The sequence below is a fragment of the Peromyscus leucopus genome, chromosome 1 (assembly GCF_004664715.2).
Source record: "Peromyscus leucopus breed LL Stock chromosome 1, UCI_PerLeu_2.1, whole genome shotgun sequence".
Lineage (NCBI taxonomy): Eukaryota > Metazoa > Chordata > Mammalia > Rodentia > Cricetidae > Peromyscus > Peromyscus leucopus.
Genome location: NC_051063.1, coordinates 27,779,287 through 27,794,612, shown reverse-complemented (window position 1 = coordinate 27,794,612; position 15,326 = coordinate 27,779,287). Strand labels below are relative to the sequence as shown.

The following is a 15,326-nucleotide window of genomic DNA, read 5'->3' as shown; positions in this document are numbered from 1 at the left end:
AGGAGGAAAAGCTTCAATAAACAGGAAGTTGAGCCTAGGTAGGTGACTCAGTCGGTAAAGTGCTAACCTGGCAAACATGAGGATCCGAACTCAATCCCTAGATTTATCATTAAAAAAAAAAAAAAAAAAAAAAAAAAAAAAAAAAAAAAAAAGGCCAGGCGTGCTGGCGCCTGCTTAGAATCCCAGTACTGGGGAGGCAGAGACAGGCAAATCTCTGGGGTTTCCAGACCAGCCAGCCTGGTCTGTTTGGCAAATTCCAGGCTAGCAAGAGAGCCTACGGGTTTCAGCACTTTGGAAACAGTGGGGCTATGTCTGTATTCATTCTTTCTTCTGTTGTCCAATATTCCGGGTATGCCAGGGCAAGAGGTATCCGGACAGCGCTCAGAAAGGACAGGCATTTGACTAAGAACTGGATATCAGATTTGGTACCTGGAAGCCAAAGCTGCAGTTCCAGAACGGGAAAGGCAGAACAAAACACAAAACAATCACCACGAGGTCTCCAAAGCCCCCACCAGCAGCTCTGGCGCTGGTCAGGTGGATCAATAGCAATTTGGGGCGCTAGCAGGGGCGCCATCCCAGTTATTTGGATGAGCTGAACATGATGGGTTCCGGCTGCTTCCTGGGTCCTCTGGGAAACTCACGCACTATCCACTTAGGGCTGGAGCCTGGCCATTCTCCGGCCACTCCCACCTTTTTCCTCCAGGCCCAGGCTGGATGCCTCCGCCTCTTCCACACAGACCTCCTGTCCTTCCCTGAGCTGTTCCAAGAGGATGGAGGCTGAGGAGCCACCTGAGGCCAGGGCATGCTGCCCCGAGATCTTGGGGAAAGCCAGGAGATGCTGCCCTGAGGCCCTGGGCAAGCTTCTGCCTGGCTTCTGTTTCCTCTGCTGCCTGGTAACCTATGCACTGGTGGGTGCTGCTCTATTCTCCGCAGTAGAGGGCCGCCCTGATCCAGAGGCAGGGGAGAATCCTGAGTTGAAGAAGTTCCTGGACAAGCTGTGTAGCATCCTGAAATGTAATAGAACAGGTAGGTGCCTGAGAGGTTACTGTCTTGCAGCTGCCCTGGCAGGGGGTTGAGAGCAGCTCACCTGTAACCTCCTCCCTCCTGGTTTCTATTTCAAAGTCTATCTGTAGTAGGCTTGTCGGGGGGTGGGGTCACTTTTCTTCTCTGGGCAGTGGGGAGATGAACAGGCACTGTCCCAGGAGTGTAATGAGAAAAGTAAGCTCTAAGCAGGCGTTCTGAAGGTCCAGCTTTTCCTTCCCCGTTCCTTAGGCTCCCACCAGCCCCACCCAGCCCCTCAGGGCTTAGGGGAGGGTAGGCCACTGGAGATTTTGTGGGATGGGCGGGATAAGTGGTGTGACTTCAGTTTTTTTGGATTCCCGGGATGAACAAGCTGATTCCTATTTCAAAGTCTGTTTGTAGTGGGCTGGTTGAGGGGTGTGGTCAGGGGTTGGGGCAGACAGAGGCCAGGTTGTTGTTTTAGCTCAGCTTATGTGATCTACAGCAGCAGCAGGGCCCTTGTTAGTCTCCTGAAGAGAAGGGGACCCACCATCTGAAACCTGCCAATAGTGAGGACCCCTTGGAAGGCAGAGATGAGAGGCGCGAGGCAGAAGATGCTCCACAGGTGTCCTACGGCCTTTTGTTTGTGTTTCATCCTTTGGTTTGGTCAGGGTGAGTCTAGATGCCAGGGCCTCAGTTTCTAATTTATAAAAATGGAAACAAGGTCAGGGGCCCTGAGGAGGACTAAGTAAGAAAGTGCATCCTCGGGTTAAACTAACCCTTATCAGCCCTTGACTCCCCAGTTCTCAATGTCTGCACACTCCATTCTGCATCCAGGATCCCCTTTACAAATTAGATTTCCAGTCCAGCCTTGGAGATCCTGACTGTGTGGATCTGAGAGAAAGCTTGGAGATGTGTACTTTAGACAGATTCCCTGGGTGAATCTGAGGTGTGGGCTGGTTCAGGAGGCTCTGAACTTGCTGGAGATGGGGGTCTTATGACAGCCCCAAGTATACCTCAGCATCTCTCTGGCCACTAAATAGAAATGTCTCTATGACAAAGATGCAAGAAGAGACACCTTCCACAGAGCAGGACTCTGACTTCCCGGGCCACCTTCCAGTCAGTCACAGCTGACAAGACCTGGGGAGCAACAGCGTGCAGAGGGGGGCAGGCTCCCAAGCCCTCTTCTTCTCCCTGGTTGTCAGAGCCTGTTTTTTTTCATTTATCTTTTATTTTCTATTGTTCTGTTGACAATATCTTTAAGCTCCTATCTTCTTTTGCCCTGGAAAGTTACTTAACTTTCAAAGTTCACATACAAGGAAAGCAAGACAGAAATTCCATTCAGGGTACCGACGAATCTGAGCTTACCACCAGGCTGCACTGCTTTGCTGATGGGGAAACTGAGGCCTTTTGTTTATCGCTATAAGAAGTAGTCAGGAAGAGTCTAGGTGCTGGAGTCTGGATTCCCAGGCTAGTGCCATTCAATTAAAATGGGTGGTGACTTGCCCTGTGGCCAGACTGTGCCATCCTCTTAGCTTAGGGACCAAGGCTTCCCATCCCAAGAGACAGCCTCAGCCTGAAGCCGGGAGCTCAGGGTGCGCACCAAGCCTGCAGGCGCAGTGCCTTGCTTCTCACCACAGTCTGGCTTGCTGAAAGCCTTTTGCTTCGAGTTTAGAATTCCACAAGAGAGACAGCAGAGGCTTTTACTCCTCTTTAAAATGAATAAAGAAGGCTGGGCATGGTGGTGCATGACTATAATCTGAGCACCCAGCAGGCAAAGATGGGAAAATTGGTATAATCTAGGCCAACCAAGGATACATAGCAAGACCCTGTCTCAAAAAATAACAACAGTATCAAAACTCCAAAGACCCAAACAACAAAACAAAAGAAACAAAATGAAATAGGAAAGAAATAGTTCAAACATTAAGAAACCTTTCAAAGGGCTAAGGCTGTATTTGACTAGTATGCATAAAGCCCTGGCTTCAATCCCCAACACCACATAAACCAGCCATGATGGCCCACACCTGTAATCCCAACACTTGGGAGTTGGAGTTAGGATGATCAGAAATTCAAGGTTATCTTTGGTTATTATAGCATTGGAGTTCAGCCTGGGCCCTCTCTCAAAGGAAAAAAAAGTCAGTTTGGGACTGTGGGAGAAGTAAGGAATCCTCCAAGGCTGCTGAGCTCAGGTCACACCCAGGCCCGCATAGGACTATCCAACCTCTTAGACGTTGTAGGCACCAGCAGCTGGATCTAAACTGTGGAAGCATTTTCAAGGAGGGATTGGTGGCCAGGCTGTAGTGTTGCTGGGACAATGGGGTTGGGGTGCTGCTGGCCCTGGTCCTCTCCCTGGGCAAAACTGTCTGGACAGGCAGAGCCCAATTATCACTCTGGTCTCTCCCCAGTGGTGGAAGGCAACAGGAAGGACCTGTGTGAGCACCTGCAGCAGATGAAGCCCCAGTGGTTCAAGGCGCCTGAGGACTGGTCCTTCCTGAGTGCTCTCTTTTTCTGCTGCACAGTGTTCAGCACAGTGGGTAAGTGCAAGGGTTTGTCCTGCTGCAGATAACAGCTTGCCTGGGAGAGACATGGGGGCACCTGCTGGCAGGTGTGCTGAGACATTCCTTCTTTCTAATACAAGAACAGTGGCGGGGTGCCTACCTTGGGAACTGGGAGCTGTTTCTAGTACAGGGGTACAGTGGCAAGGAATTATGCTACTGGTCCATAGGCCCCAGGGATCAGAAGACAAGTTTTCCTTCTTCAGGTGGTTGCAGGCCCATGCCTGGGCAAGGGCCCAGGTGAGCAAGGTAAAGGCCATTCTGTGATCCTTCTTGCACACTTGACTGAATTTTCATGCATGAAGCTGTTGGCCCATCATGCATGCCTACACCAGTTGGGAACAGGGTAGGCGCAGCTCCAGCTTAGAGGCTCCTGGGCAACTTAGACATGTTCACAGGTGATCAGCTGGGATCTGTGCATGGCAATGATGTACTCAGGGGATCCTGAAAGTAGAGAATGAAAGGCAGCTGTATCAGTCTTGGGTGGGAGCATCGAAGAGTGAGAATGTTTTAAAGGCCTCTCAGGGGTAGCATTCTTCTGAGCCTGCTGGAGTCCTGGGTAGGAAGGCAGAGAGGTAGGGTAGGTGGGAGTGATGAGGTCATTCCAGACCCCACATAGTCAACCAAAGGCCAGAGAACAAAATTCATGCCTGGGGATGTAAGGAGGTTGCATCAGGAGTGAAGAAGAGAGACTGAGGCCAGATCATGGGGCGGAAAAGGCTTCCTATGCTAAGGACAGGGGCCTTGTCCAACAGACTGCTGGCAAGAAAGAAATTGGTGGCACCACCCAGAGGCTCCTACAGCTTCAGCACAGCTGTACCAAGGAGGGAGGAAAATGGCCACAGGAGGCTTCTTTAGAAGCCTGGGTGGGCGATAATGACGGCCCAAGTTAGGACAATGGCTGTGAGATGGGAGGGGGCAGGAAAGGCAGGCTGGAGGAAGATCTGGGGCGTGGGGTGGAGAACTCCAGGCTGGCACTGGGGTTTCTGGCTTCCATGGATAAGATGGGCAAACTAAGGAGAGGGGGGATGGGGCTGGAGAGGGGGATGGGGCTGGAGAGGGGGGATGGGGCTGGAGAGGGGGGATGGGCTGGAGAGGGGGGATGGGCTGGAGAGGGGGATGGGCTGGAGAGGGGGATGGGGCTGGAGAGGGGGATGGGCTGGAGAGGGGGATGGGCTGGAGAGGGGGGATGGGCAAACTAAGGAGAGAGGGGATGGGCTGGAGAGGGGGGATGGGGCTGGAGAGGGGGGGATGGGGCTAGAGAGGGGGGATGGGGCTGGAGAGGGGGATGGGCTGGAGAGGGGGATGGGCTGGAGAGGGGGATGGGCTGGAGAGGGGGATGGGGCTGGAGAGGGAGGATGGGCTGGAGAGGGGGATGGGGCTAGAGAGGGGGGATGGGCTGGAGAGAGGGGATGGGCTAGAGAGGGGGATGGGCTGGAGAGGGGGGATGGGCTGGAGAGAGGGGATGGGCTGGAGAGGGGGGATGGGGCTGGAGAGGGGGATGGGGCTGGAGAGGGGGATGGGCTGGAGAGGGAGGATGGGCTGGAGAGGGGGATGGGGCTGGAGAGGGGGGATGGGGCTGGAGAGGGGGATGGGCTGGAGAGGGGGATGGGGCTGGAGAGGGGGGATGGGCTGGAGAGGGGGGATGGGCTGGAGAGGGAGAGCTGGATTCTTGGCCAATGGAAGTGACCTCCAAACAGTGCCTCCACATGGAGACACCCAGGTCTGCTGAAAACGTGGGCTTGGAGCTGTGGTGAGGGCTGGGACTGGAGGCGAGTGGGGTTTAGACTCATGGCATCTAGGTGGCAGGTGACTCACTGGGAATGACCGAGCTACAGAGGAAGGTGTGGTGTGGTATAGAGATGGAGGGAAGCAAAGTGCCCGAGTGCCAGGATCTGAACACTGCAGTGTGCTTTCCATGGCTACAAAAGTTATTACACAATCCAGCCATGTCCAGCTGCTGTCCCACGCTCACAGAGGCCCAGGGAGTGGGGTAATCTGAGCCCCACATTCTGAGCCCAGAGAGGTGAGGTCAGAAGCCAAGGGTCACACAGTGAGTAGAATTGGTGCCCACAAATGGACTCCAAGACTTAGGCTAGTTTTGTTCCTTCAAAGGTGGAACCCTGACTTTGTGGGTCTGTGAGGTGCTGCAGACCCTTGTCTTTTGCTCAGGAAGCTGTGCGTGGGAAGCGAGATTGCTCTGATTCCTGAGCCTGCCTATGGGAGCAGGAGTACATGCAGCCCTGGGAAGGGCAGAATTCCCAGAGAGGATGGAGCTGGCCGTATCTTGTTCTTGCACTTGACTTATACATGTCCCCAGTCCCCAGGCTAAGGAAAGATTCCTCATGTAACAGTCATCCAGAGGAGGCTCCCTCTAGAAGCCAGGGAAGGGTGAGGGCCTAGGGAGAGACTGCCTCTCCAGTACAAACAGACACTTATCTGAAGATGGGTTCTGAGAACCCTCAAGGCCATCCACTCTCTTCTCAGAGGCCACACAAAAGCCAGGATCCTGATGACGGAGGACATGGGAATGGGATGTGGACCTGGGCTTTCCTTTCTTGTGCCTGTTTCTTTCCACTGTCCCACAAATGCAAAGTTGCAATTAAGACACATCCTAGTTTCTGTGGTGTATGTGTGTGTGCGTGCGTGCGTGCGTGCGTGCGTGCGTGTGTGTGTGTGTGTGTGTGTGTGTGTGTTGTTGTTGGTTGGTCAAGTCCACAGCTTGCTCAGATGAGGCAAGTACTCTACCACTGAACTCTATCTCCAGCTCTAACTTCATATACATAATTCTTCTAATACCCAAAGCAGACAGGTACAGTTGTCATCCCCATACTCCAGATGGAGAAACTGAGACTCAGTCACATAGCTCTGCACACTTGAGCCCACTCTTCTGCCTCTCTGTATACTACTTGTGTCCTTAGCATGTAGGAACAGGTTAGGCGCTTCTCCTCAGGGAAACCTGTGGTCTGAGGGAGAGGGTCCAATAAACAAAAAGCACATGGTCTAATAAGCACCCACACTGAAAATGTACAGGAGGATCAGCTGAGAAGAGGGCAGGTGAGACAGATGGGATGGGCCTGGCTTGTCTTGGGAGGAGTAAGGGCTTCCTTGTGGACGTGACCTGTGAGCTGGGATCTGACAGATCAAGGGGAGGAGGCTTCCAGGCAGGAGAAATGATCCCTGTAAAACCCCAACCTTAGTGTCCCCTTTAGGACTTTTAGACTCTAGGAGAAGAGTCTTGGGAGCCCTTCTAGCCTCCAGGGTGCATGGGGAGATCTGGACTCTATGTCTTAGGCCACATCAGAGAGGACTTTAGTAATGAGGGCAGGTTCAGGTTAGCCGGGTTTCCATCTGGCAGTGCATCAGTAGGCCTGTTGGAACGGCCAAGCCAGGAGCTTTTAGGTCAGAACTCTCAACAAGAGCATGGCCTCTTGTTTAGTCCCTGCCCTTCCTGGCCAGCCAGAGGCCTGGGGTCCCTGTCCTTCGAAAGAGCAGGCTCTCGTCTAGGAGGGTTGGGCCTAAGACAGCCACAGAGATGCCATTGAGTTGTGTCCCTCACACCCCAGGGTGGTAGACCCTGGTGGCCGGCTGTGTATTTTGGGTAACTTCTGAAGGGATGTGGCCCTCTGCACCTGACACCTGGACCCATAGTTCCCCCTACCTCTGCCAGTCTTACCTCTAGGGCACCAGGAAGGCTGGGCTGAGACCGTATGTGTCGGTGGCAGCCGCAGCTCTTTCAGCCGCTGTCTGACCACCTGACTCAGTCCATGGCCGACTGCTGCAAGAAGACTGTGTGGTTCCCCTGCCTGCACACACCAGGAAGAGGCTGGTGGGAGTGCAGGGCAGGGCAGATGTGCAGGTCCTGCGGCACTGAATATCAGGTTTCCATCACCCTTTGGCTCAGTGGGTCACAAGAGTCCCACAAGGTCCACGTAACTTCTAGACATAACCACATGTAATTTGAAAAGCACCGACTGTCCCCTTTCTTCCCTGGGTTCTCTATAGACAGCAGAGATCTTGTTCTAGAAGCTTCCCATTTATCTCCTTCCCTCTATCTCAAATGGTCTTAACAAGAGATGGACTCACTGGGTGACCAAGATCCAGTGATCTACTCCTAAGTGGGGGGACAGTTTAAGAACCAGGGAGAGGGGATGCCCACTGGGACCCAGCATCTGCCTCCACACATTCTCCACACACCTCACAAGCGCCAAGGGAGCTCTCACAACCATGGGTATTTCAGAACCAGTCTTAGCTGTTTGACTGGAGACAGGCATAATGGGTAGACAATAGGTAGAAAGCGTAGGAACCACAGCTGCATACTCAAGGACCAAGTGATTTATAACCTCCATTAATTCTCACAAGAGTTTCATGAGTGAGGTGCTGTGACTGTTCCCATCCACAAGCGAGGGATGGCCAGGGCAAGCAGGGCAGGGATCAACCTTTGTATTGATTACTTCTTTTGTGACTGTAGCAAAATACCAAACAAAACCAACTTAAGAAAGGAAGAGTTGGTTTTGGCTCACAGGTAGAGGGTGCAGTCTACCCTGGTGGGGACACTGTGGCTGCAGAATCATGCAGCAGCAGGTGACATTGTACTCAGTCGGGAAGCAGAGACATGGATGCTGGTGCTCAGCTTGCTCCCTTTTCTCTGTTCAGTAAGGGACCCCGCTTCACAGAATGGCACCATCCACATTTAGGGTGGGACTTCCCTCTTCAATTAGCCCAGTCTAAGCAATCACTCAGAGGTTCGTTTCCATGGCAACATTGTCCCATTGACAATTGGGATTAACCATCACAAGCCCCAAGCTAAGTCCAGGGACCAGTGAGAAAGAAGTGTGGTTCAGGGGAGAAGCAACCTTGAGTAAGATGCTGGGGAGAAGCTGGGGCTGAGAGAACAGACTTAGGTTGTCTTCTCACTGCCCAGGAAAACTTAGATATAACTCACAGGGTCTCACAGTGGCCCCTTGGCCACTGTAACTGGCTAATTTTCTGTCATAGGAACCCAATCCATTCACAGTAGGAAGCTATGTAGCATTTATGTCCTTCACCTACTAGACACAGGAGCATGGCTCACACTCTCCCCCACCCACGATGGTCACCAAAACTGTCTCCAAACATTTCCAGATGCAGTCTGCTGAGAACCATTGACCTAGTACAGCAGACCAAGGTGTATCGGGTCTGTGGAGTCCACACAGCTGAGGAGTCTGTGAGGAATGAAAGTTAATGTTCGGCTACATCAAGTATGGTCTCTGCAATTTGTCTTAACCCAGTGGTTCTCAAGCTTCTTAATGCTGTGACCCTTTAATACAGTCCCTCGTATTGCGGTGACCTCGACCATAAAACTATTTGTGTTACTACTTCATAACTGTAACTTTGCTACTGTTGTGAATCATATAAATATCTGTGTTTTCTGATGACTCTGACGACCCCTATGAAAGGATCATTCAGCCCCCGAAGGGGTCGAGACCCACAAGTTGAGAATCACTGGTCTTAACCAGTCCTTCTAGAACTACCTTTGGAAAACGTTTAACTTCCAATCTTCCTGCCTTCATCTCCCGAGTGCTGTGACTACAGGCATGTGCCATCATCCCATGTATGAGGACTGATCCAGAGCCTTTGTATGTGCTAGACAAATGCTTTAACCAACTAAGCCACATCCCTGCCTCCTCTGACATATGCTGACATTGGAGACATTATCCACACAAGCTGCTGCACTTTATAATCTCCTCCCTATCTTACATAAGGCCCCGTGGGCCCTGCTCCAGACCTACCAGGATCCAAGCCCAGGTTTCCGTATGAGCCCTCTAGGTGACTCTTATGGGAGTCTAGGCCTCAAATCACTGATGTAGTTGAAGTGCATTAGCTTGGTTTAAATCTCAGGAAAGTCCAAACCACTCCCCTTTGTGTGAGGCGAGTAAGGAAGCCTGTGTCCAAAGTGCCCTGGAGGAGGATAGTGGGGTGTGTCAGCCCTGCCTGTGATCACTGCTGGATGTGACAGTCCCTCTACAAAGCTGCTTCAGCCCTGCCTCTCCAGCTCCCCTGAAAGACACCTGGCCCTGATGCCGAGAAAGTGACACCTGTGTATGAGGCTGGTCAGTCCTCACCTGGCTCAGCTCCTAGAATCAGGAAGGGAAATTCTTGGGCTATTAAATACTTGGCAGGCTAAGTGCTGTGGAGTGATTGTATCGGAATAAGGAATGCATTATAGGAAGTGATAGTTTTCCATTCTGCATTTCAGCATTCAGTAATTGGGGCAATCCATTCCCTCAGTGGGGCTATGTGCCTCTGAGACTTGCTTCCTAGGGTCTTTTCTGGAATGTAGCATACCTTCTGGACTATAAACATAGCTCTCAGAGGGTCTCTGGAAGCTCATCTTGGGTTGGACATATTCCTGGGCAGGGTCTTCCAGAGAGGTGTCAGCTCTTGTGGGATACATCTATGTGGCTCTCAACAGGTCACGGCCTTATCTGTTTATTGTCCATTAAATGCAGGCAGTAATGGAGATTGCCATAAGTTCTGCAGTGCAGGGGATTTTGATCCGAAAAAGCACTTTACAGATTGTACAAGCAATATTTGATTTGATTCTTTAAACTGAAATTAATGTAACTCTAGGCCCTGACCCTGGAGGCTGGGTTGGGGAGGCAGTTACTTCTGAGGAGCCTGTGGTGAGCTTCCTGCAGCCCATGAGGATGTGGGGTTTGCAGCCTACCTGGAAAATGAGGTGTTTTATGTGTGGGGGACTTGCTCATGGCCTGTGACATCCCTCAGGGCTACGGCTCTGTGGGACCCACGTAAAGCCTGGGCATGGACTCTACTGATGCTCCAGGCTCAGAGTCAGCTTTGAACTTTCTATCCTCCTGCCTCAGGCTCCCAAGAAGTTGAGATTTCAGGCATGATTTCCAGGTCCTACTCCAGTAACTTGGGAATTCAGTGCCTCCCTTTGCTTATACACCCAAGGAAATTGAGGCAGCCATTGATAAAGTCCCTTAACCCAGGTCACAGAGCTCATGAATCAGAATGAGGTGGCCAGTTCCCTCCACAGCACTTCCTCTCTTCTGTGTTCCTGAATTCTGCCAAACTCCTCTGAGTGGGAACTCACCCCAAAAATCAACCTGTACAGTCGGGTTTCAGATGAGCCAGCTCTGTCTTCCCATCCCCAGCACTTCCTTCTTTAAGTCCGTAGATCTCTTATTTCCCCGGCCTCGCCTCACTGCCCTCCCCTGATCCGTGTCCACTGGCCACACTGGCTATCTTAGTTCCTGTTCTGTTGCTGCAGAGACACCAAGGCTACTCTTATAAAAGACAGCATTTAATTGGGGGTTTGCTTACAGTTCACAGGTGTAGTCCATTGTCATCATGGCAGGGAGCATGGTGGCATGCAGGCAGACACAGTGCTGGAGAAGTAGCTAAGAGTTCTACATCCTGATCCTCAGCTAGCAGGAAGAGAGAATCCAGGCTTGGCATGGGTGTCTGAAACCTCAGAGCCCACCCCTAGTGACACACTTCCTCCAACAAGGCCACACCTCCTAATCCTTCTAATCCTATCAAAGAGTTCCACTCCCTGGTGACTAAGCGTTTAAATACATAAACCCTTTGGGGGAGGTATTCTTATTCAACTGCCACACGGGGCCTTCCTTTGATTCCTCCTATATAGTGGCAGCTTTACTCTGGAGACACTTTGGTTAAAATTTGGAATCCTCTCTAGGGAGACATAGATAGATGAGTCCTGAGTCACAGCTTGGTGAGTGTACAGCAGGCTGGATTTTAGCTCCCTGTCACACCTTGATATATGTGCAGCGCACAAACTACTTAGCTGTGTGCAGCAGCCACGGGAGCTTTGCACATGCTGATGCTTCCTCACCTGGCCAGTCTCTGGTCCCAGAGTTAGCTAACTTGGCTGCCATTGGCACACCTGGGGAAAGTGGGCCTCAATTAAGGCATTGCCTCCATCAGAGTTGACCGAGGGCACGTCTGTGGCGCGTTTTCTTGATTGCAAGTTGATGTATGAGGCCCACTGTGGGCAGTACATCCGCAGGGCGCTGGCCTGGCCTGTGCTGCAGTTAAACAGGGGAAGAAGGCACTAAGTAGGCTCCCCCATGATCTCAGCTTCAGTTTCCGCCTCTAGGTCCCCACCTTGAGTTCCTGTTCTGGCTTCCCTCAACAGTGTAACCTGTAAGCCACACAAACCCTTTCCTCCCCAAATAGGTTTTGGCCAGTGTTTTATCACAGCAACAAAAGTAAATGAGAACAACCCCTGTCTCATCTCTGTTCAAGCCACCTAGCCAAGAAATCTGAGCCTAAATCCTGAATGGAAGCCTTTGTTTTAACCACATTTATAACAATCACATTTATAATATTTTTTTCTCTTCCTTCTTGTGATTAAGCCGCATCTCAAATAAAATGGTAGTCATATTGGTGGGTATTTGATTGACATCTGCTTCCCCTGAACCAGAAACTCACAGAGGTTGGACACTGTAAATGTGTTTCATGTGTGTCCTTTGTGAATCACTAAACACTCATAACTACTGAATGAATGAATGCATGGAGTTTACTAATCCTGCTACCACGTGGTCAGCCCTGTCTCAGATGAACGGGATCTGATGAGAACTTTGGAGGGTCACAATCCTTCTCCCTAGGATTCTGGTGAGGTGGACATCCCACGGTCTGCACTGGGAGGCCAAGGTTCCAACAGGGAGGCATAAGCGGAGGGAGCTGGTGCTCAGCTGGCTAAGAATCACCTTCAGCTTAATTTACACAGCTGATGCATTTTTCTATATTAATCAAAGATTAAACACAAGCACACACAGCAAAGCCTTTTCCTCTGCTTGTCAACAGCTCTAAAAGTTCCAGTTACCTCTGCTGAGGGCTGCTGGCTCAGCTCCTGGCTCCTGTCTTCTGCAAACGGGAGGGTGGTGTGGGAGTGGCAGAAAAACAGCCCCCTGTGGGCACGGGCCAGCCAGTTCGAACTGGATGAGATTCCTGTCCCGAGACTACAAGCAGTGGTGAGGCCTGAGGAACCCTGTGACCTAATTTATTACACATATGTGCTGGGCCAAGCTACTTCATTGCCCCTTGCCTCAGTTTCTCCATTTGTAAGTTATGAGAATATCTCTCCAGGAAGGCTGGCTACTCACCACCCACAGCAGGTGTTCAATAAGTGGATATTAGTTCTCAGGGCATCACATTTACTAGCCAATGGAGTCTCAGGTCCAACCTGGCAGGATCTTCCCAAGTAGTCACCTTAGGGCAGCACCCTCCCCCTCCCCAACCTGAAGTGCAAAGATGTGAGCCATCAAGCAGAGGTCTGTTAGGTTCAGAGCTGGGCTGTGACCTGGGGTGGCTGTCTGTGAGTGCTCCGTGCTGATACCCTGCCTGCCACTCAAGAACACCTCTCTGTCAGCTGGAACTTCACAGCTCTGAGGACACAGCTGTACCTGTATCTTCTTTCTATTGTTCCCTAATACAATACATACTGATGTCCACACCACTGGCATAAAATAAATGCTTGTTGTATAAAAACAAATACAACAAGAGGTCCAGGAACCTCAGAAAGGACAAAGGTGGCTTCTTAGAAGCAGGCATCTTTGGTAAGAGGAAGAAGGCAGAGGAAATGACTGCCTCATACCTGTGCTTTTCCAGGACGGTGGAGCTCAGCACGGGGTTTGAACTTGCAGCCTTATGCATTCTAAACACAAGCTTTACCCCTGAGTTATGCACCTAGTCCAGGATGAGTGTTTTTACTGTGTAAAATTGCATGTTCAGAAGAAACATCAGCTCTCTTTTGAGCCTCTGAGGGATGCTGAGAGACTGATACCAACACCAGGCTCTGTCTTGTTTCTCAGGTTATGGCCACATGTACCCCGTCACCAGGCTTGGCAAGTTCCTGTGCATGCTCTATGCTCTCTTTGGAATCCCTTTGATGTTCCTGGTCCTCACAGACATAGGGGACATCCTAGCCACCATCTTATCCAGGGCTTACAATCGGTTCCAGGCTCTCCTTTGCCTCCCCCACGCTCCCTCCAAGTGGTGCTCCAGCTTGCTCTGCAGGAGGCAGCCCGAGAGCAAACCTGTGGCTGAAACCGTCCCTCAGATTGTCATCAGTGCTGGGGTGGATGAGTTCCTAGACCCCCAGCCATACCGGGAGCCTGCGTCTCCAAGCTGCAATGTGGAGCTGTTTGAGAGATTAGTTGCACAAGAGAAACAGGACAAGCTACAACCACCCATGACGCGACCTGTAGAGAGGAGCAGCTCATGTCCCGAGCTGGTGCTGGGACGACTGTCCTGTTCTATCCTTAGCAATCTGGATGAAGTGGGCCAGCAGGTGGAGAGGCTGGACATCCCTCTCCCCGTCATCGCCCTGGTCATCTTCGCCTACATCTCCTGTGCAGCTGCTGTCCTCCCGTTCTGGGAGACGGAGCTGGGCTTCGAGGATGCCTTCTACTTCTGCTTCGTCACACTGACCACCATTGGGTTCGGGGACATCACCCTAGATCACCCCCACTTCTTCCTCTTCTTCTCCATTTATATCATTGTCGGCATGGAGATCGTGTTCATCGCCTTCAAACTGATGCAGAACAGGCTCCTACATACCTACAAAACCCTCATGCTGTTTTTTTGCAAAAGGGAAGTTTCACTACCTTGCTAAAAAGTGCGGGCTCCGGCAGCTCGGGGGTGACAGACAAGGCCCTGCAGGTCCCCTCACCTTGTTTTTGGTACATGAGGATTAGAACCATGATAAATCGCCATCTGAGCTGCCGAGGCTTGGGAAACAAAGTCTGTGTGAGGACTGCGTTCAGCATTGAGATCCTTCAGAAGCTGAGCCACACTGGTACCTAGGACAAGAGTGAAGGTCATCTCCATCATTTCCAGTCCAATCAGTGTCCCTGTCCGCACTTTAGAAAGGTACCATTTTAAGAATATGAAATAACCTGATGATGTCACTGCTTTCTTGTTACAGGAGGAAAAAAAAATTAGACCTTTGTTCTTGGCGTTTGTACTTTGAGGGAAGTTAAAATCTTCCCAATTGGCCTCAGCCTCCCCTGAACAGCCAAAGTGTATCCGAGTAACCTGCTTCGATGAATGACTGCGTGGATGCTGGACACCTGCCCAGCATGGGGTGCTGACATCACTAAGTGGAGCTGTCATCTGGGAGAAGTCTTCCTGGCCAGATTCTAGTAGAACACCTGTCTCACACTCAGCTCATGGATGATGCCGCTTGAGCGAACTAGCTGGTGGTGGTGGTGTCACCTGCAGGGATGGATTAGTTCCCACTGGGTGGAGAAACTCTAGAGCTGCCCCCGAGTGGTTGACATGGAATAGGTGCCCCACCCACATGTCCTGGAAAGTTACTCCCTTTGTAATCTGTCTTTGTCCAGTAAGGTGTGCGCATGTGCTAGGTCAGCTAGAGATGCCAAAGAGAGGGAACAGCCTTAATCCATGGACGATGGGGTGGACAGCTGGCACCAGGCTGTCTTGCCCTTCCCATATGAGAGCTCTGTGCTGTGCTGTACACTTTCTCCCCTTTCCCAGGGGGCCTCGGGTGATCACGATCACACTCTGAAGTGGCCCCCGGTCTCGTCATCTGCCTCTCCATCAGGCTCTGTGGGGTTCCCTCCTGTAGAACATACCCCGACTCACATCTGTCTCCAGCTTCTGAGGACCAAGAAGAGGACAATAACAGGTGACCCAGGGACTGGCTGGCAAGGTTAGGGGAGGCACGAGTCCTAGTTTCTCTACATGAAGGTTATTGGAAATGCCTCTGACTGCATCTGC

The 15,326-nt window shown here is 51.4% G+C and overlaps 1 protein-coding gene across 1 annotated transcript; it reads left to right on the top strand.

The window, feature by feature from the left end:
• The first annotated feature begins 770 nt into the window (after window positions 1-770).
• Kcnk18 (potassium two pore domain channel subfamily K member 18) lies at window positions 771-14,199 on the top strand. Its single transcript, XM_028880953.1, has 3 exons — window positions 771-1,026; window positions 3,405-3,533; window positions 13,397-14,199. Exons 1-3 carry the CDS (start codon window positions 771-773, stop codon window positions 14,197-14,199), a joined length of 1,188 nt encoding a protein of 395 aa, XP_028736786.1.
• Window positions 14,200-15,326: the final 1,127 nt, after the last annotated feature.

Excerpts from the sequence above, each read along its gene's own strand:
- Kcnk18 (XM_028880953.1), top strand. The coding sequence starts at position 771 with ATGGAGGCTGAGGAGCCACCTGAGGCCAGGGCATGCTGCCCCGAGATC. Across the intron at positions 1,027-3,404 it reads CCTGAAATGTAATAGAACAG|TGGTGGAAGGCAACAGGAAG; the intron begins GTAGGTGCCTGA and ends GTCTCTCCCCAG. Across the intron at positions 3,534-13,396 it reads CACAGTGTTCAGCACAGTGG|GTTATGGCCACATGTACCCC; the intron begins GTAAGTGCAAGG and ends CTTGTTTCTCAG.